Source organism: Urocampus carinirostris, chromosome 6, assembly GCF_059441175.1.
Source record: "Urocampus carinirostris isolate Australia breed hairy pipefish chromosome 6, RoL_Ucar_1.0, whole genome shotgun sequence".
NCBI lineage: Eukaryota > Metazoa > Chordata > Actinopteri > Syngnathiformes > Syngnathidae > Urocampus > Urocampus carinirostris.
In genome coordinates this window covers 37,047,402-37,069,231 of record NC_142354.1, presented here as the reverse complement: position 1 = coordinate 37,069,231, position 21,830 = coordinate 37,047,402, and the positions used below count along the sequence as shown (strand labels likewise).

The following is a 21,830-nucleotide window of genomic DNA, read 5'->3' as shown; positions in this document are numbered from 1 at the left end:
TCATCTCACCATTTTTACTCATGGTACCACATTGTTAAATCTGTGGAGCCATGAAGATTATTTATTGACAACGTAAACTATGAAAACAATAATAAAATTAAATTGTATTTTTTAAATGACATTCAAGGTCTGATTCATACATAAAGAGTTGTTTCCATGGTCGTGCCTTTCTGTGTTTCTAGCTTTCAGGACAACTTTGTTTTCATTCATTTCATTTCTAGTCCCAACATTGAACTCATGTATCGTGAGTAAACATTGTGTGATGAGATCAAATCAAATGCCTTTTCCTATGTCATCTACATCCCTTGTGGTCTAGTGATTACACAAAGAACGTAGGCCTATTATCATCATCACTAATGTTATTGGGCTGGGCCACAGGAATAATGTCAGATATTAAACCAGTTCATGGTACAGAAATGGTTGGGACCACTGCCTTTGTTGACCTGTAATGTGCACTGATGGCATTTACAGGTCGTTGTACACCAGCAAAGTTGTTTTCAAGTTTGAACTTTGTGCTGAAGCAGCATGTGAAGCTCTATCAATCCTTGTTGAAAACTGATACGATTGTGGCATGGGCATTCTTCCTCACACCTAACTAACATAACAATAGAGGCAAAAACTTGAACATCTTGACCCAAATGAGTTATTTGATGATGGAACCTTAAATGTGATGATTACAACACAGGTTAATGACTATTTTTAGTATTCGATCTCGAAAACTATCTACCAAGAAAGGATTTCTTCACACTAAGAATTCAAAACATGTCAGAAAGACTTCCATCCATCCATCCATTATCTGCATCGCTTATCCTCAGTAGGGTCGTGGGAGTGCAGGAGCCAACTCTATCTTCGGGCAGTGAACAACCTAAACTGGTTACCAGCCAGTCGCAGGGCACACAGAGACACTCGCTCAGTAACACCAAGGGGCAAATTGGACCGGCCAAAAAAACCTGACATGCATGTTTTGGGGAATGTGGGAGGAAACCCACACAAGCACGGGGAGAACATGCAAACTACACACTGGGAAGCTACGGTAACTGGACTCTGAACCTTCAGACTGTGGGGCTGTGCGCTAACCACTCATCCGCTGTGCCGCTCGTCAGAAAGACTTGTTTCTGTTAAATATCACTGAAAAGGTCAGCTTTCAAGTGAAGGCATGAAACTCGAAGTAAAAGTAAATCACCCACCGCATCATTTAAAGTATTTTCTCATGCGCCAGATTGTACGTAAATCGTATAGGCTGTTCTGAGAATTTTAGAAAAACAATGAAATTGATTTTTCCATAGCCGCCTCTCAGAAAATGGTAATAAACGGAAAAAAATACACTTAAAGTTGCTTGAAATTGGGCCTGGGCATGTAGTGGAAAAAAGAGCTCTTGATGTCATGGTTTCTCTTATAACCATTGACACACAGTACGGATGAAATAAAATGTTATATTTCCCTAAATTAATTGGATGTTTGCATCTGAATGCTCTAAACCAGGGATCTCAAACTCACAGCTCAGGGGCCATTTACAGCCGGTGTGATGATAGTTTGACCACCTCGCCTTAATATGAAAGATTTAAGTCAGTGCGGCCCACGCAAGTTTGATATAGATGCTAGCTCAATATTAGCCATAATTCACTCCGAAATTTAGCCAACAATTAAAGTGATCTGTTGTGTTTTAAACACGGTACTTGAAAGTCAGTGTACTTGGCTGGTCGATACCATTTAGATGATGAGGAATAGACAGAGACAGAGAAAGAGAGAAAGACAGAAACTGACGGACAGAGACAGAAAGAGATGCAGCAAGAGACACTTTGCCTGGAACCTAACTCTGGCGGCCCGCAGTTTGAGACCCGTACTTTAAACCAAAATGTTTGACTGCCCATTAGATTTTGATTCCCGCCTCTAGATCTTTTCTTAAGAGTAACCTAGATAGATGTCTTGGAAATGGGTGAAACAAGTGTTGAGGGGAAGGTTAAGAGGGGGTTTCTAGCCTGCTCCCCCCAGGTTACACACAAATTGATCTTTTAAAACATATCGCAGGAAATTCAGCTATCTGGAATACATTCATGAAAAGACCTGATGTGTAGTGCAATTTCAATTGATGACAGACAAATAGATCAACTCCTATTTGAACATTTTTCTCTCTCCATCTTTAATGTATTTACAAGCTTTTGATGAGCTGGATAGGGCTGACGTATTACAAGCATTTTTGCCATGAGCCTTCCTGACATTTTGCTGCTTCCGCATCCACTTTGCTCATCAGCGGCCGTCAGTTTTCAGTCATTCCTTGGATTTGACGCGCCGATACAAGCGGCAAAAGCAGAAGGGCGAGGAAAGCTCTTTTTTTTATTGTACCAGAACCTTACTCAGCTTTCCTTTTAACCCCAAAAGGATTCAGTTTCCCAGTTTGAGCCCAAGCCATGTTGAGTTCAGGAAGACTGCTCTATTAACTTGTCAAAATTATTCTGTTATAATAACATTTTTTCATTACATCGTTACTTCTGTTGTTTGGGTTTTTGCTTCCATATGTTCAGTCCTTAAAAAAATAATAAATTAAAGAGTTCATAACCTATGCTGCTGTTTCTTTTTTTAAGTCTCTTAAAAAGTAACAAAAAAAAGTAAGTTAAAATTTAAACCAAAAATATTTTCTGTTTATAATACATGTATTTAGTGCTTCCGCCATTGGAATCCAAACTAAAGATGGCGGCATGTTTCCGAACCGTACCGCAGAATAAGGAATTCCAGCCAACAAGAACAGTTGGTTCAAGTTCAAAGTTTTGCCCGGTGAGGCCTTGCAGGTCTCAATTGTCCTCCGATTCCTCGTCGGCCTCCCGAAGCCAAGTGAAGAATGCAGTCACAGATTCAAGGGCTACACCTTTGCCCTCCTGCTCCACCGGGTCTTTGCTGGTCTCCCACTTGTCGAATGCTTCCTCCGAGATGACGTCCTCGTCATAGAGGCAGTCGAAAAACATCCGCAGGAGGTCTGGCAGACAGCAAAGACAGAAATGTCAAGCTTTGTTTTGTATTTGCTGTTAGGGAACTCGTGGATGGAAATTGACATATATTTATGCTATCAAAAGTTTGCATTGTATATAATGCACCTGCCTTTAAAGGGCCAGTGTGGAAAATTTAGTGCCTCCTAATGGTACAAAAAAAACCCTCCAATTTAGCAATAAAAATTTTAAAAAAAATTGAATACTAGGCTAAAATACATAAACTATCATACTATATGTTAGGTCCAGAAATGTGTCTTAGTTTTACATAGTGGAATCCCAACTACTAGTCGCTGACATGTTTGTCTGTCGTCTTAGTGTGCTCCGTGGCACTGGTTTTTGTTCACATTAGACAAAAGTGCCATCTAGTGGTCAAATATTACACACTGGGGCTTTAAACAAAAAGATCCTTTTTCCACTTTTATCATACAAAATCATGATTCCCCTCCCAAAAAATAATCACACCAACCCCTTGACCTTATTTGTATTTTTTTAGAATAAATTAAATATATTTTTTTCATGGGGCATTTGTTGTACAATGTGGGCCAACTTATTCTGAACAAAACAATGTCCACCTGCACCTGAACACCACCAAGACCAGGGAGATGGTGGTGGACTTCAGGAGAACCAGAACTCACCCGGTTCCTGTAACCATCAAAGGAGAATGTGTAGTAAAGTGTGCAATATGTATTCTATGTAGCACTATTTAGTTATTCTATATAACACGCTACAGTGGGCATTTGCACGTCACACTGGGTATTTGTATATTGTATTCTTTTTGCTTTATTATTGTATTGTTCTCAGTTCAGGGATGCTGCTGGAAATGTGAATTTCCCTTCAGGGATGTATGTGTGTATGTGTGTATGTGTGTATGTATCCATCCACCCACCCACCCAGTTATCGAAAAATATAGCATAATTTTCTTAAAGATACAGTACATACATTTTATGATCAAATGACAGTGTTATCCTCAAAGACATTATTACAATTATGGGTTGTTTCATTTCATTTAGGGGGGGATTGGGAGGTTACAAACAGACCCAATCATTAAATCTCGTTTTTGAGGGTTTTAAATGTATTCCCAAACATTTCTTTCCTTAATTTGCCACAGAACATGTAGTGTTCATCCCCGCAATTATGCAAATATGGTACAAAATATTCCATGCAGCAGGGACTCCAGAAATTTTGTTTCAAAGTTGACCCATCTGGTTTGTTTCCCCTAGAGCTGTGAGGCCACTGAGTAACACAACACTTTCAAAATGGCAAATCCCATTTAAACAACATATGAGGCGAGCTCTGCAGCAGACAGCGATTGAAGTGTACAAAGTTTCTCCGACCCCGATTGTATGAACGATAATGATGAAAGAATGTCCCTGACAGATTTGTCTAGAGTAAAAAAAAAAAAAAAAGTTATAGTGCCAGAGAATTAGATATAAAGCTGTATCAATTCAAACCAGTAAATAAGGCGACAGATGCGGGGAGACTTGACATTCGCAATGAAGAGAATTAGTCATCATTTCCTGAACACAGTAGGTGTTGATAGGTTGCGATTAAAACCCTTCCTATGAAATAGTGTTCGACCTAATTACCAATTTATATTCTTTTTTTTTACGTAAGTGTGCAGTTCGGGAAAACACCATTGAGAACGGGCCATACCAAAGACCTAATGACTGAATATATTTACTGTTGTAAAATATAGATGTTTCACAGCAAATATCACATAAAACTTGTCTAAATGTATTGTTAATTCCCTACTTAACTGCACTGTTTGACTTTTATTGTAGTAAGAATCACCATAGCACAAAACTAGTTCTTTACAGACGGTGCAGGCATCGAGTTTCCACAAGAACTCTCGACAACACAGTGTTCTTCGAAAAAACCTTGAGCCCTATTACTACTAAATCCACCTGAGACACAATAGGCAGACATCCTCCATGAAAACTAACAAAACTTAGCTTAAAACACTCACAACCTCTTAGAATAACATGTAAAACAATATGGTGTTACCCTACTGACATCTCAGCTCAGGAATCACAAGACAGCCTGTCTTCAAAATACATTATTTTGGAAAATAATTGAAAATACAGATGGAATACATATAGATTTTGTGTACAAACAATGTACTATTTTCTCACATTAAAACGCAAACATTAACCTGCTAGACCAACACTTTGAAAATTCAAGTAACGAATAACACTTACTTGGAGGCTGATCGAGGGAGACTATCAGTGCCTGAAGTGCATAAAGTGCTTGCAGCTGTCGCTCAGTGTCTAAGTTAAGGTACTTGAGTAATACGGGTTTTCTCCAATGGATGATTGCTGTGTCTACTTGATAGTTGTTGCCAATGTCTACCAAAAGAGCAAGGGGAAAGGGAAGAGAACAAGTGAGTCATGCAGCTTCACCAAATAAAAAATATGTGGTTTACCTTTCACCGCTGCCTTGCACACAGCTGTCATAAGTGCCCTTAAGAAAGGCGATGAGCTCATTTGAGATTCATCCAGGTTTGCCTTGATGAAGATACAAAGAGCCAATATGTGAAATTAGTATTTCACAACCACTGTGCCACAGCAGATTACCGCATATTTTGGACCACAAAGTGCACCTGATGAATGGCGCATGCACAAATTCAAGGAAGAAATTCACCTTTAATTTTGTACAAGCTCCACCAGATTTTGAGCAGTAGGCTTGCACAGCCATAAAAAAGAAACCCATTCACGTCCATTTCTTACAATTTTAAAAATATCAGAAAAGTAACACAGCGTGCCGATTAACCCCTGATTGTTCTTGAAAAACTTGCCTAAAATCGTTGTAACTGGCATTCGGCTGCCGAAGGAGGGTCAGTTACTCTCCACATCTACCCGGGCTTTATTGAATTTCTTCATTTTTGACATTCATAGTACTTGGCAGGAATTGTGATGCTTATTTTAAATTCAAGAGTTAGATTCCCTGATCCACACCAGTTCTAAGCCAGCTGCTTGGCGCTGGCCGGTGTGACCTGCTGCGGACGCGCCGCTGAATGGGGCAGGAGCACTGCCGTGCCGACGCGGTGCTTTGAAGCGATATTTAATGGAAGGGCCTAGCTCGTGTCTAAAGTTGACACCAACAGAATTGCTCCGCGTAAAAAAAGAAAAAGCCGCACCGTATTTAAAGCTGCCGTGTTTAAAATGGAGGCAAAAAAGGAGCGGCTTGTAGTCCGGAATTTGTGGAAGTCTGTTGAGGAAAATTACTAAACTGCATAATTTGTTGTAAAATAACTATAAATTTACTCTCAATAAATAATAACTTTGTGAGCACTCTTCCGCACCTCCACCCAGTCAAAGATCTGCTCGTCACTGGCCATGTCTTCTAGCAGCAGCCTTTCAAGCTGTTTACTCAGCTCCTCCGGGGACAAGTTCTTTTTGGACATAGTTTCTCCAGTGTCTATCGCGTTTGGCAGGATGAATTCCAGCTTCTGAATGAGGGAGGTCAACATTAGTATAAAAAAATACACCAATTTGACCACAGCTTTGTGGCAACCACAGATGTGTATGATTACCTTTTGTGAAATAAAGGCATGGACATCCTCGCCCTCTGGAAGGAAGTCAGACAAGCTGAGACCAGATTCTCTCCAGAACGAACCCACAGCTCTATGGCTCTGTGGAGACAACCGGTGTGAAAAATATATTAAGTATTATTTTAAAGGAAAGAGAATGAAAATAAATTTCAGTTTTGGAATCTTGCCATAGGTCATTTCAACGAGGAAAAACAGCGAGTTAAAGTTGTTTTCTGCTCATTTACTTATTTACTTAAACCATCCATAAGGAATGTAATGTGAAGAAACTCGACCTCTGTCAGTCCACATTTTTTCAGCTTGTTCCAATCCCACACAAAACCACACCAAGATTGTAGATAGCAAATTGTCAAAATGAACTACTTAAAAACAATCAGCAAACGGTTATCATTTAATTCCGCCCGAATGATTTTTCTACATTTTATATGAATTGATATCCATGCGTTCTTTCGAAGTAGTAAAAAAATGAATGTCAGTGTCAAAAAGAGTCGACAAGCAGATACAGGTTTGAATTTGATGGTAAATAATGATTCAGACGGACTTCTTTCTTACCATTTGTTTGCATAGTATGTGCAGTATTTCAGATATTAGAATTCCTGCTCTTCCCACAGACAACAATGGTTTGCCTAATTCGCTGTGAACATAAACCAAATTGTCAAAACTGTTCCGCTGAACTTCAACAGAGTGATTCTTGACATCAAACCATCAGGTTGACGTTAGCAATTAATACCTGAAGAGCTCTTGCATTGAGAAGCCTCCATCCTTCAGTAGAGGGGTTAACAACTGGGCCAGGTAAAGCCAGATGTGAGGAATGTCGATAGCCATATCGTCCGCTTGCTCCAGGATGTCAGCAAACCTAAAAAAAAAAAAAAACGTAGACATGGTTCAACTTTCAGAAGGATTAATGATTACTCAGTGTATTAATAAGTGTATTAGGTCTGCATCAATTTTCAATTCAATATTTGAAGACATATCAATGTCGTGATGTTGATGAAGCGCAGCATTTGAGTTTATGTTTTAAATAGCGTACTTAAAACTCTGGATCACTTTGGTAGCAAATTAAATACCGTAGTTATATCAGCTGTACGATCAGATATACAGACCCTTTGTAAAACTGTTCTTTTGGCAGCACTCCCTGCTGCACTAGCTGGAAGAAGAGCATGCCCATGTGGTCCCGTGTGATCTGACTACGCTCCAATGTTGACTCCACTCCAACACGCACGAAGGTGTGAAGCAGGGGGGCCGAAACCAGCTCGTCCACACACTGAACAGCTTCCTAATAAGGAAGAAATACAGCAATAGTTGAGTTGATCAATTCGTTATAAGGGTGGGAAAGCCTCCTCAGTACTTTATAATCGTTAATGTGGAGGAATTCATCAATAATGGACTTGGACTTTCTCTCCATGTCCTCTTCAGACAGGACCAGTCTCTCTGATGTCGGTGCCACTGGTTCAGGTTTAACTGTCAACATATCATAAAATCCAGGATTAGTGTAAAAGGTTTGGTGGTTGTCACTTATTTTGTTATTTCTTAAATGTTTAGCATTATTTACCAGGCGCTTTGGTCCTGCTCCGCTCTAGTTGTGGTTCCGACTTATCGTCCGAGACACTTTTTCTACGGGATTCTGCTGGCTCATTCTCCCTCTCCTTTCGTATTTCCTCCAATGGTTGGCCGTCACGCAGCTCCTTGGAGCTGTCGCCCTTATTGAAAAACTGAAGTCTCGAAGATGAGGACGATGACGGCACCGCCTGGACCTGTGGCTTCTCACTGCGATCCCGTGCTGCGGAGCTACGATTGCAAAAACATATTAAACAACTAAAACTAACCAGATTTTAATTAATGTGACACGAAAATATTTCATAGTAGCGACTTTAGTTTTCTGTAGATAATAAGAGCACCTATAACACGTCACTGAACAGTCAACAAATAATTCTTATGACTAAACGTCTATTTCGTCCCTTCCAACTGCCAGTGGCAGTGCTTCAAGCACTGAATTTAACCTGCGGGCACGTACAGTTAATACTCAAAATTAGTCACTCCATTGCACCAGTCTAATTAGGTATGTCTTTAAAGTCCAGTCTCATCTCAGGTGCGGTACCTTTTTATCCTCGGGGGCATACTGCTACGTCCCGATTAAAGGAATGTCCCTGCCAGGCAGGCTACCCCCGTCGGGTGTTTTTATCCCCAGTCTGGTGAGGATGACTCACCTGGCAGGTCCATGGGGGTACACGGCGGTGTGGTCTGAGCAGGGCTCTTTTGCCTTATGCGTGTGTTGCGTGACTACATTGTGGCACAGCGAGTTTTCGTATGCCCGGTCGCTTTTTGTTTGCTGTGGTGGCTTGTCTGGAGTTTGTTTGGTCTGAGTGCATTTAACCTGCTGAATTGCGGGGACTGTTATCCATATCATGCCGGCTGTGGATGCCCCCTGCCTTCAGGGGTGCTCTGCCATTCTAACAGGGCCGTTGCCACTTTTTGGGCCCCGCTGAAGGGGGTGTCTATCCATCTGTACTCTTGCCTCTTTGGGAGTCGCCTAGCACTTTCGGCAGGTTCTAAAGCGTTGATGTGGCCTCCCCACATCGCTCGGCACGACTTTGGTCCAGGAAGCCTTCTTTGTGAGGTTTGTTTCTAGGGTTCCTCATGACTAAGCTAGTATTAGTCATTTTGTGCCTGAAGCACCGCCTCTGTCAGTCAGTAGGGACAAAATAGTAAGAAAGTTGCGAATGTAACTATGCTTCTATGAGTCCTGTACGACCGCCAGAGCATTTTGCCACAGTCCTCACGCATCTGCGATGAGACTGGATTTTATAAGCATTACTAATGAGACAAGTGCGATGGAGTGACTTATTTTTGGTATGCATTTCTTGAACTGCGCGAAGGTGAAACACTGCTTCTGGCGGTTGTACAACCGTAGTTAAATTTGTTACTTTTGTTATACATAGTCTATCTTTATGCATGTACCTCAATTGTTTGCTCACCTTCCAAGAGTTCTTTTAGAATCAAAGTCTCGGTTTAGTGTAAGAGTAGATGAAGCCTGTTGAGACACGAGTGTTGACTGTAGCACCGAGTAGTGGTTGAGACTGCTGCCACTGCGCGACATGTCTAAAAGTAAAAATGGGATGAAAAAAATTAGATGACAGATTTCGAAATGCTGTAACCTACTACATGCCATGTATGACAATAGACATTACACATTAGCTATATTACAAACCAAAGTGTAAGAACCAAACCTGATTCGCTGGGTTTTGCGCCACCACTGCTGCCTTTCACCCAAGTGACTTGAGCTCGAGGGCCGAGCTGGATCTTCTCGTCCATTTGAGGCTGCAAAATTTGAGGCAGGAGAAAGACTTTTCTAAAGGCAACTGGCAAGGCACTTCATGTTAAAGGTTTATGCATGTTACACATAAGACTTTGGGTCTTCCCATTAAATAGGTTCTTCTCATTAATGCGTATGGCTGATTTGTTGTCCGTTACTTCCCCTGGTTCTTAAATTCTTGAAAAAGGCTGATTCTGATCATCTTTTATCAGAATCCACAGAATTTTTTATTTTACATAGCCTTCTTAAAATGATTCTCAAGACAATTGTTATCGTCACTACTTGAACAACTGTAATTCTGTCACATAAAACATAAGTTAGCATTCAGCCCCCCAAAATTGCTTTTGAATATCATAATGGACATAAGCCCGCCATGCTGTATGAAAAGGATACCAACGCTAAATATCCTGTACTCACTGAGTGTCCGACAGAATGAGAACTCCTTACCTGACTGTTTTACATACAAGCATCCACCAGGGGGAGTTAGACATTCTGAGATCAGACAAGGACAACCACCTTGCAAACTAAAAAAACTATTGAACTGACACAATCAAATGGAATAAACCCAAGCCATGGAAGGTGGCCTCGACAATAATTTGGGACGGCAGTGGCTCAGGAGGTAGAGCGCTCGTCTTGGGATCAAGAGATCGCAGTTCAAGTCCCGGCTCCTCCGTGTTACATGTCGAAGTGTCCTTGGGTAAGACACTGAACCCCTAATGCCCCCAATAAGCAGGTTAGCACCTTACATGGCTGCTCGGCCGCTATTGGGAAATGTGAAGCACACTAAAGCGCTTTGACTTGAAAAGCGCTATATAAATGCAGATCATTTCATTTCATAATTTAGACTGGCAAAGGGGCCCCAAAACATAATCCTTCCTAGAGCCCCATATTGGCTGGAGATTACCAAATTGACTGTTTGAACCCACCTGCCTGACATATAAAGGTATATGCATGTATTTTAATTGTATTTTGAATAAAAATAATCTTTAGAAATATTAGTCATCAACTACCAGAGCAACACAAAAGTAGATCCATATATCACATTATATATTCTAAAATCATGTCCGCTATTATATTGGCATGCAACTATTCAAATTTGAGAATCTCACCTTAGAGATCTTTGGGATCTTATTTGGATCAATGGTCCTGCTGCTCTTGGTCATGGGCACAATATTCCAAATCTCTTCTCTGGGCATGCGCGGCTCCCTATGCTCTCGCACATCTATTCAACATAAAGCGATATATGCCATAAACAGGAAAGTAATAGATCATGGTAGCTGAACAAGCGTAACTGGAAGTTCAATTAAAACGATTGTGCGTGAGAGGATACCTCCTCGTCGCTTGTTTTCCTTAGAAAGCAGCGCCTGGTGGACTTTTCTCTGCTCTTCCTGCTCTTCAATTTTGGCTTCCTTGTGGATCTGTTCAATAGTTTTGGGACCCTGGTCACCTCTTCTGGACACCCAATTGTGCTGCGGAGATATGGATTAACAAAAAATAATATCAGGTTTAAAAAGTCTGTTGCTCCATTATGAGCAATCCCACAAACTCACCAATCTCAGGTCAATGACATCCTGTAACATAAAGCGTATCCGAGAAGACGTTTTCCTCTCCTTTACAATTTTTTCCATTTGATTGAAATACTGATCCATACGAGGCTGATGAAAAAAGTTAATAATTAAAAATAGTGGTAGATGCTAATCAATTAGCTTCATTTCACGGCATTTTACATATGTTAAATCTTATTGCTAACCTTAGCTTTTTCGAAGTCGAGGTCTTTGCCGATAGTGGTGAGTAACCTGCAGAGGCACTCAAGAGACTCTTCATCGTGGTTCTTCAATAGCTTGACAACACAGTCATGCATAATTGCCTCAGTCAGCATCTTGAGCTTGAAGAGCTCTCCGATGAACTTGATGTTGCCGATAGATCGCCTCCGTGCCTTGTCCTTGGCCTCCTCCAGCTCCTCCTGAAGCCGCTCACGCTCCGTAGACTGCAACACGATTTAAGAAAAAAAAACTCAAACATTGTATGTATGTATGTATGTGATAGGGCACACAGAAGTATACCGCATTTTCCAGACTATAGGGTGCACCTAAAAACCTAAATTTGTTGAGAACTTTTGAAAAGGCCCCTTATAGCCTCGTGCGCCTTATATACCACAAAATTTGTTGAATAAGATTGGAAATGCATAATTATAGGTCCGTTACCATATAATGTGTTATGGTATATTACCGAATTTGAGCAATGATTGTGCTATGATTGATCAATATGTTAACATTACTGACCTAATTGCAAAACATTGCATGCAACGGGAATCGAGAAGTCGCGGTGAGAGTGCCGATATTTTGACAGAAGACAAGGCATTAAACCGTATATCATTATTAGACCATTACGTTCAATGCAAGGATCACTGATTTCCATTCTGTTCAACAGTCTTATTCACCAATGATAGTTGAGAATGGATAAAACTAAGTATTTAAACTGAATACTATTGAAGTACTTTTACATACGCATACATATTAAACAGAGAGGTTATAGACATGGAAAATAAATGTAGAACCTATTAAACCTGTAAGAATGCTTTTTGTAAACCAGAATTGTGGCACTGTGAGTAAAAATAGTGTGATACTGGGATAAGCTCTATACCATTTCATATGTCATCTGTACCATTGGTAGTCTAGTCATATGGGGTCGGCGCGCTTGCCACTACTAATAATGGGTTTTAATTCCCGCTGCATGCAATGTTTATGCGGTTTTCGTTAGCAGCACATGTAAATGCATTACATTAATTTGTACCTGTACACACGGAGGCTCCTACTGTAGTCTCAATTTAAGGCGCCTTATAGTCCAGGGTGCCTTATGTATGAAAAGTATATGAAAAAAAGACTATTTTTTGGGGGTGCGCCTTATAATCTGGTGCCTCTTATAGTGCAAGAAATACAGCAAATATAATTAAACACACATTATTTTTTACGAAAATAATCGAAAAAAACATGGGCACATACAGAATCAGCTGAATCCAGTTCTTTTTGCTTTTTCTCAAACACCACGTCGTCAACTTTGTCCTTCTCAAACTCCTTCTGGCACCGGTGGAGCAGGAGTTTACGAAAGTTGACTGTGTTGTTTGGCTTGTCTGCTATTTGCACTCTGAGCTGTACCATTCAGCACACAGACACACACAAAAGTAGAAACGTATTGTTTACCCACAAATAATACTTACCCACAATATTTTTTTAGAATTAATTTGTTTGCCTGTGAGCAAAATTATACAAAAACATGTACAAGGCATTTTTCTGTTTTTTTTACGAGTATTTCGTCACACTTAAGATACAACATGCTGATAAAAGCTTCAGAATTTAAAATAAGTATTTTGTGATTGATATTTCTCCAAACACCCTTGATGTCCTTTACAGTCAACGGCAAGTGGCTGCCATGGGGTAAAAACATGTAATACTTAGACATTTGACCCATATCTTGCAAATGCAATATCAAAATACATTTTGTAGGCTATTCCAGTTTTTTGGGGGTTGATATTCATTTTAAGCTTTGAATGCTCCTCAAAAGTTTACCATAACCTGTTTACTTTTCCACAGTTTAAAATACCAAAAATGTATAGTTATGGTGACGCATGACGGAAAAAAAATAAAAAAATTCAGCCATGTTCCAACCTTGCATATTTTTGTCTATAAAGTTTCCCGGGTTCCTTGAAAAATGAGAACAAATTGGGAGGAAGATAGTGCAACAGCTATACTCTTAATTCAAATTATTGAAATTTGATGACTATTCACTGCATCACTAACTTTACCTCAGCAAGACACCGGCACATGTTCCCGTATGCAACAGAGAAGCTGGGCTCATCGATGGCTTTCTCAAAGACTAGGTCAATCACACCCTTCAGTCGCTCTTCTGTGTCAATGGTCAGGTCTGTTACCTGCTTCATCAGCTGGCTGAATTTTTGTGGCGTGAGCTTATTCAGAATGCTGCGCACTTTCCTGAAAAGCTCCTAAAGAGAAACATTGATGACCCGCCATGAGAGAAAAAAAAATCAATTCTACATGTGTATTGTTGGTAAATATACTTTCTTACCTGTGTTTTCAGCATCTCTGGGTCTTCAATCACACACTCTCGCTTCGATCCTGGCTTCCAGGCGTTTTCGGCCTTCTGCAGTTGAACGTCATCGTTTACAGACATGCTCATGATGATCTTTCTGGGAGGAGGTCTCCGCGTGCCCATGTTCATGAGCTGTGAAACATAGAAAGAAGAGTATACAGTGAAGCTTTGAACAGGGTAGGAAATTTCATAAATGTATGGATAACACTTCACAAACAGTGGAAAAAAGTTTCACGGCTGGTATTTCAAACATCTACCACGTGCAAATAGGACAAGGCGCGCCCTCAAAAAATACTCTTTTGTGATATGGAACCGGCACACTCCACCCCATGATCTGGGTATGATTCCCGTTGCATTTAAAAATTATACAATTGTGAACAACCATCCATGTCCTTAGCAGCCTGGTGGTTAGGAATCATTGCTATCCGGTTCAATTCCTGTTACTACCAGTGCTAACATTTATCAACTGATCTATAAATTTCACAAACATGGTAATGCATTTCCAATTTTGTCCCCATTTAAGGCACGTAGGTTTACAAGGTGCAAATTTCCGGCCAATTTGGGGTTTTTGAGTGTGCCTGGTCGTCGAGAAAATATGGTAATTTAATTGTAAGTAAAATTTGAGTTTGAGTTATTTAAGTCATTTAAATTTAGAAAAGTTTGTCAACATCAATGTGACTCACCATAGTGCTTCGTGCACCAGTCATCTGCCTGCCAAAGTCTGCAAAGGCAGGTGTGAAATCAGGTCCCCTTGAAATCACTCTGGGTTCCACTGTTCGAGAAGGCAACTTGTTTTGGTTCATCTGCAAAAGCATGGAAGTCAGGTTAACATGAAAATTTAACAATACATCGTGAACGCTTGTTTGACTTTATGTGACCTCAATTGCCTGATAGTCAGGATATTCAATACCTTTATCTAAGGTGGACAAGGCCTTTATAAAAATGTATGTCAAACCATGAATTACTCATCAACACCAGGGAGAGCAGTCATCATCCATGGGATAAATAAATTAAAAAAAAAAACTATTTTGACAAGGTTTGGCTTAACTTTTACCTGTCGCATTTTTTTTAACCCACTCCCCAACCCCTTTCAAATACTGCAGAGTATACGAAACGTGAGTCCCGCTCAGCAGGCAGTCCAATGAGAATAGTCAGCAGCAGATGTAAAAAGAGATACAGAAGTGAGAGCCACAATATTAGGGGAAGAGAGGATAAACTAAAAAAGAATATTAACAATTCACTTTGTTGACCTCTGGATTCTTTCTGTAAAATTAAACTATCAGTTATCCCATGAGCCAATTCAGCAGCGTTCTTCACAGGTGGGGGGCAGGGAAGAGCCTCTCAACTCTGCCAAGTGTGACATAATGAAAGTGTAATTTTAATCAAAACAGGATTTCAACAGACCTCCACGCTACACATCACACTCAAATACAGAATTGAGGGGCGTCTTTCAGGCAGAACCAAGGATTAATCAATCTTCGCATACTACATTGTGGAGGAGGAATATTTTAGCAAAGATGTGTGCCTTCACGCTGCATCCCACAACTCGACAGCCATGTGTGCAGCAAAATTATCCACACACACACACACACACACACACACACACACACACACACACACACACACACACACACACACACACACACACACACACACACACACACACACACACACACACACACACACACACACACACACACACACACACACACACACACACACACACAGTGGCCTGTGAAACCATTCGGCCCCCTTGAACGTTGTGACCTTTTGCCACATTTCAGACTTCAAACATCAAGATATAAAACTGTAATTTCTTGTGAAGGATCAACACTAAGTGGGACACAATCATGAAGTTGTACACAATTTATCAGATATTTTAAACCGTTTTAACAAATAAAAAAACAAAGAGTGGGTGTGCAATATTATTCAGCCCCATTGAGTTAATACTTTGTAACACCACCTTTTGCTGCGACTACAGCTGCAAGTCGCTTGGGGTATGTTCTCTATCACTTTTGCTCATCGAGAAACCGATATTTTTGCCCATTCCTCCTTGCAAAACAGCTCGAGCTCAGTAAGGCTGGATGGAAAGCTTTTGTGAACAGCAGTTTTCAGTTCTTTCCACAGATTCTCAATTGGATTGAGGTCTGCACTTTGACTTGGCCATTCTAACACTTTGATATGTTTTTTGGTGAACCATTCCATTGTAGCTGTTGCTTTATGTTTTGGATCATTGTGTTGTTGGAAGACAAATCTCCGTCACAGCCTTAGGTATATTGCGGACTTGATCAGGTTTTCTTCCAGAGTGGTCCTGGATTTGGCTCCATCCATCTTCCCATCAATTTTAACCATCGTCCCTGTCCCTGCTGAAGAAATGCTGGCCCAAAACAGGATGCTGCCACCACCATGTTTGACTGTGGGGCTGGTGTGTTGAGGGTGATGAGATGTGCTGCTTTTACGCCAAACATAACGTCTTGCATTGTTGCCAAAAAGTTTGATTTTGGTCTCATCTGACCAGAGCACCTTCTTCCACATGTTTGGTGTATCACCCAGGTGACTTGTGGCAAACTTTAAACGACACTTTTTATGGCTATCTTTAAGAAATGGCTTCCTTCTTGCCACTCTTCCATAAAGGCCAGATTTGTGCAGTATACGTCTGATTGTTGTCCGATTGACAGATTCTCCCACCTCAGCTGTAGGCCTCTGCAGTTCATCCAGAGTGATCATGGGTCTCTGGGACGCATCTCTGATCAGTTTTCTCCCTGTATAAACTGAAAGTTTAGGCGGACAGCCCGATCTTAGTAGATTTGCAGTGGTCTGATACTCCTTCCATTTCAATATTACTGCTTGCACAATGCTCTTTGGGATGTTTAACACTTGGGAAATCTTTTTGTATCCAAATACAGCTTTAAACTTCTCCACAACGGTATCTCGGACTTGCCTGGTGTGTTCCTCGTTAGTCATAATGATCTCTGCGCTTTAAAAAGACCTCTGAGACTATCACAGTGCAGGTCCATTTATACAGAGACTTGATAACACACAGGTGGATTCCATTTATCATCATTAGTCATTTAGATCAACATTGAATCATTAAGAGCCCCTCACTGAACTTCTGGACAGAGTTTGCTGCACTGAAAGTAAAGTGGCGAAATAATTTTGCTCACCCACTTTTTCGTTTTTTATTTGTTAAAAAAGTTTAAAATATCCAATTAAGTGTGGTTCACTTCATGATTGTGTCCCACTTATTGTTGATGCTTCACAAGAAATTACAGTTTTATATCTTTATGTTTGAAGTCTGAAATGTGGCAAAAGGTCACAAAGTTCAAGGGGGGCAGATAGTTTCGCAAGCCACTGTATAAATACATAAATACATACATTCTTTATGAAACCTGGTTGATACGGATGAGTTTTTACCGCTAAATGAGGCTTCTAACTATGAGGGCCCTAATGTAACACACAGGAAAAGTGGCGTGATTGCGCATATCCCTAAATATACACAAACATTTACTGCCTGTGTCTATAATATAAAACTTTTGAGGCTCTGGTCATGTGGTCCTCAATCTACGTAACGGCTGATTTTTGTAGTAAATCTGTGAAACCCTTATAGGCTTTTGTTAATTAAGGACTATACAAATAAACATGACTTGACTTGTTTGTCGATTTGTCTTTGTAGTTTTAAGTGAATGGACCTGAATTGGATACCACAAATAAAGAACCGACACTGAATACTGAAAATTTTGGAAAATACCAGATTCGTTTGTTAGAAAGTGTATCTCAAACAATAAAACCTACCCTTAAACTGACAATTTGTGCTAAATGTGATATTCACCTTGTCAAGCACCACATCACTGATTGGCGGGAGACCCTCTGGTTTCTGTACACAGGCAGGTACGAACTGGAAACGCAACAAGAAGCCCCGGTCATATTGTCGCTTCTTGCTGGGATCAGACATGTCAGGACAACCTAGCACAGTGTAAGATGAGAGGGGAAAAATACAAGTTGTCATGACAATGCTCCTCTCTAAAGGAATGCAAATAGGATGAAATTTCACACACAAATGTCAGTTTGTTGAATGGTTTCATTGAAAACATTTAGATTTGGAAGAATGGGAAGAACTTTCAAGCATGAAATGTTTTGTCAGAAGCAGACATTTCTATATTTTAGTAAACAACTATTTCATAGGTGAACAAACACGATCGATTTAATTTAAATATATCCAATAACATAAGGAGATCATCCATTTAACAAACAAATAATAATCCAAGACAGAAAAAAACGATTAGAAACAGTTTACTTGGAGTTTATCTTACTTTCTAAGTCCTGTGATGCCCCAGTGGAGTTGTCTTTTTCCCCAGGTGACACTCCACTGTCGTTGCTCTCAGTCTCAGAGGTATGGCCTGCCCCATTCCTTAAATGCTCTAGCTCGGTATTGCCGTTCTCCTCTGGGAGAATAAGTCTTCTGTGGGCCTCGGGACTACAGACAGAAGCTGGCATGTCGGTAGAGGGTAAGAGCAGAGGCGGGACCCCAGACGCCCCCAGCAGAACTGACTGCAGCGCTGGATCCACAGCAACAGGATCTACAGGCAGGGATATGTCCTGCAACAAGAGTTAATATATGAATGAGTTTCTAACTTTTAAAAATTCCGAGCGCATTACTTTCTAAGACAACAAGCAATGTCTAATGAACTACCTAAGTGTAAACAAGAAAGAAAGCCCATTCCTGTTGCAATGGCTGCCGTGGATTGAATCAGAAAGGAATTCCTTTCATTGAAAAACCTTTTTGGCCTTGAAAATGGCAGAACTGCGCCATGTTCATTAAGTCCAACTTCCGGCTTTTGTGCATTTGAAGCTTAATGAACGAACAGACTCAGGTTCTTACCCCTCTCACACTTTTCTGTAAGTTCTGCTCCTCTAGATATGTGCTTGTGTGTGTTCATCTGTTTTTTAAAGTCTACAATAGTTTTTGAAAATAATATAGTTAACATTATCAATTGTGGCCAAAAATATATCAACGTTTAATCTTCAAACAAAATGTGAACTAGTTGAAGACAACTGCTACATTAAGTTTTAATAAATAAATGATAGTTGTAGGTGCTGCTTTCATTACATTGTTCAGTAAACATTATTTTTAGGAGACACAATTCTACATACTGAGCTGCAAAACGACCAATGTGTCTTTCTGTTCTCCATTTTTTGTTCCTTTTGCTCCCTTCCCCACGTAGAAGAAAAAAAGTTACATTTTATGCAATTACCTCCTTGAGACCTCTACTTGCGGAACCCTGCAAAGAAACATATGCTCCAATATGTTTCTAAGTTGCCCTTAAAGTACAGCTCAAAATTACAGTAAGCTAGTATAACTTAAAAAAGTAAAATACTACATAAGCTGCATTAGGTCAGCAGTATGGGTGGTTTTGGTCCACCTGGTTAAGATCAAAGATAGAAATAACACTGTCAACAAAATCCAGAATGCCGGTGCAAATCTTTGCAAAAAAAAAAAGGAAAAAAAAAAAAAGAAGAAAACCCAAAAAACAACAAACAAAAATAACAGTAAAGAAACTGCTGCATGTCTGTGCCATCAAGCAAATATTTATGTTGGTTTGAGGCATTATCGGCAGTCCTAAAAGTAAACCAGAGCAAGCCAAAAAAAAGGCTACGAGACAGTATGTGTGTTGTTGTCTATCAATGAAGAACAGGAAATGAGAGAGGCACGCAGCTGAATTTACAAACAGTGTTCTGAATGAGCAGTAAGGATGATGGATAACACCTTGCTTGACCTAAACACCGTGTCTAAGTGCTTTCACGCGGCACATATGGAAACATTTTCCACATGATTAATGGTGCTTTTCCACTCCTCTTTATCCAACCGTCGCACTTTTTGATACACTAGGAATTCCTTTTAAGAATTAAAGCACACAAATTTGTCAAAGCATCTTCTTTCTTTACCTCGTTTTGCTTCGGAGGTGTGTCTCCAGCATGTATCAATTCATTTGGTTTCCTCCAGGTCTTTGGTATAGGAGAAGTCTGATTTACTGCAGATGAAAGTCACAATTTAGAGATTTAAAAACAGTCCATTTAGGCATACAACACATTGCAGGTTTAAAGTTTGGTTTTAAAGGCAAAACCTACTAACTCAAATGCTATAACACTAATATAAAAGTAACGTAATTCAAAGTAGAAACAGTTTGGTTAACAGAAAGCCTACCCGCAAATGAAAATTAAAAAAAATAAATAAATAAATAAATCGTAAAATGAGAGGATTGTCAAGTAGATGTAAAAGAAAAGAAGAGGATGACGTTCGTAAGAGATTGAGATTACATTAAATGAGATTTCCGAGTACTGGTACATAAAATACAAATTTTATACAAATACAAATGTGGCCAGTCACATCATCTTTTGTGGCCCGCGATATCAGTGTTTTAAAATAAATGAATTCAGAGTGCTTTGACCAAAAACTAACTTCCACACCGCCTGTTGACTACAATATTAACGATGTGACGGATCAGCGCAATTACACACCAGTGTTTTGATATCAATACTAATAAGACGAACTGAGAAATACCTTGTTCTTTGGAAGTGTTTAAATTTTAACATATGTATCTGTAGATTCACTTTTTGAATGCAACTGTAATGTTTGTGACTTGAATAAGTATTACATTCAGAGTTATTTTACATCCAAGAGTAGTTCATTCAATTTACATTCCATTCAATTACATTTAGTTTCATTTAAAAGATACGTCAGGCCCTTTGAGCATATATATTAGGCTAATTTGGCCCCCCGGTGAAAATGAGTTCGACACCACGGTTTAGAACAAATACCCAATTTCAGTTTCCCCATGTACCTGTAGTTGGGCTTCTCCGAGTAAATGAATTATGCTGGGGATCTGCTTCAGCAACATCTTCGTGTGCCTCTGGCCCCAATCTAGTGACAAAGTCTATCCTGTCCAAGGGCTGTTTGGCCTCATCGGTTACTGCTGCGGCCTGCACCAGAGGCGGGAGGCCGGGAGGGAGCATAACACGCAATGCTGTGACAGGACTGGAGGTTAGGGCAACAGGCACCACTGCCACAGATGCCATGGGAGCCAGCTCAGCAGAAATGGGCATCTCAGGCCTGACGTCACAAGATAAGGTTCTTAAAGAGGAGGAATCTTGGAAAGCGGGTGGAGAAGCAAGAGGATGTGACGAAGGGGCCTCAGGGGCTGGAGCATCCATATCTGTGTCAGGGTCAGTGACACCATTCACGGCCTTTGAAATTGGAGACGGTGAGACTGTCAGAGCCCGAGAGAGGGCATCTGATAGGGGCTTGTCAGCAAGGGGAATAACATTTGCAGTCGAAGAATGTTTATGGTCGCCTCCGGAGCAGAATGAGGCTATCGAAGGTGGCTGATCCACGCTTTCAACAACTGTGTGGGGTAGGGCTAAGATAGTGGGCTGAGAGGCAGGGAAGGCCAGCTCTGGTCCAACAGTGTAAGAGGTTTCTGATGCAGGGGTACTGGCTTCTAGTCTCTCTGGGGGAGCTTCAGGATGGAGGCCACTAGGCGAGGAAGACTTTTGGACCAATGACTCTAATTTGGGTACGTCATCTGGAAGAAGCAAGACAAGAAAAACAAGTAACACATTTTGCTGCAATACATGAATCAGTTTCTGATGTTTTCCTGTGACATCTTGCACCGCTGGCCTTCGATCTTATCTGTTACTTCTGTGTATGATTAAATGACCACCTTATTAGTTACTAAACTGTGTGAGTGTAGGCCAAACAAATATGCTAAAGCAGACAGCGACCTACCAATGAGAGGCAGCAATGGGTGGGTCATAGCTTGAGGGGAATCTGCCTCATAAGAAACTTAAAAGTGGATGATTGAAAATAAAAATTGCTAAAAGA

At 40.4% G+C, this 21,830-nt stretch overlaps 1 protein-coding gene across 7 annotated transcripts in view; it reads right to left on the bottom strand.

Moving 5' to 3' along the window:
* Positions 1-2,105: 2,105 nt before the first annotated feature.
* The window catches only part of eif4g3a (eukaryotic translation initiation factor 4 gamma, 3a), a 62,854-nt gene continuing 43,129 nt past the window's right edge, over positions 2,106-21,830 (bottom strand). For all 7 annotated transcript variants that reach the window (XM_088338902.1, XM_088338903.1, XM_088338904.1 and 4 more), the window contains 24 exons: positions 20,791-21,531; positions 19,895-19,980; positions 18,262-18,547; positions 17,781-17,914; positions 14,635-14,754; positions 13,928-14,083; positions 13,647-13,844; positions 12,847-12,993; positions 11,595-11,831; positions 11,395-11,499; positions 11,175-11,313; positions 10,954-11,066; positions 9,759-9,849; positions 9,507-9,630; positions 8,084-8,319; positions 7,880-7,992; positions 7,635-7,807; positions 7,262-7,387; positions 7,084-7,165; positions 6,517-6,615; positions 6,286-6,432; positions 5,407-5,488; positions 5,183-5,329; positions 2,106-2,971 (listed from right to left, as the gene is read on the bottom strand). In XM_088338902.1, the coding sequence (XP_088195028.1) occupies positions 2,790-2,971; positions 5,183-5,329; positions 5,407-5,488; positions 6,286-6,432; positions 6,517-6,615; positions 7,084-7,165; positions 7,262-7,387; positions 7,635-7,807; positions 7,880-7,992; positions 8,084-8,319; positions 9,507-9,630; positions 9,759-9,849; positions 10,954-11,066; positions 11,175-11,313; positions 11,395-11,499; positions 11,595-11,831; positions 12,847-12,993; positions 13,647-13,844; positions 13,928-14,083; positions 14,635-14,754; positions 17,781-17,914; positions 18,262-18,547; positions 19,895-19,980; positions 20,791-21,531 (4,064 nt within the window). In that variant the 3' untranslated portion in view covers positions 2,106-2,789. The remainder of the gene's footprint in view (positions 2,972-5,182; positions 5,330-5,406; positions 5,489-6,285; positions 6,433-6,516; positions 6,616-7,083; positions 7,166-7,261; positions 7,388-7,634; positions 7,808-7,879; positions 7,993-8,083; positions 8,320-9,506; positions 9,631-9,758; positions 9,850-10,953; positions 11,067-11,174; positions 11,314-11,394; positions 11,500-11,594; positions 11,832-12,846; positions 12,994-13,646; positions 13,845-13,927; positions 14,084-14,634; positions 14,755-17,780; positions 17,915-18,261; positions 18,548-19,894; positions 19,981-20,790; positions 21,532-21,830) is intronic.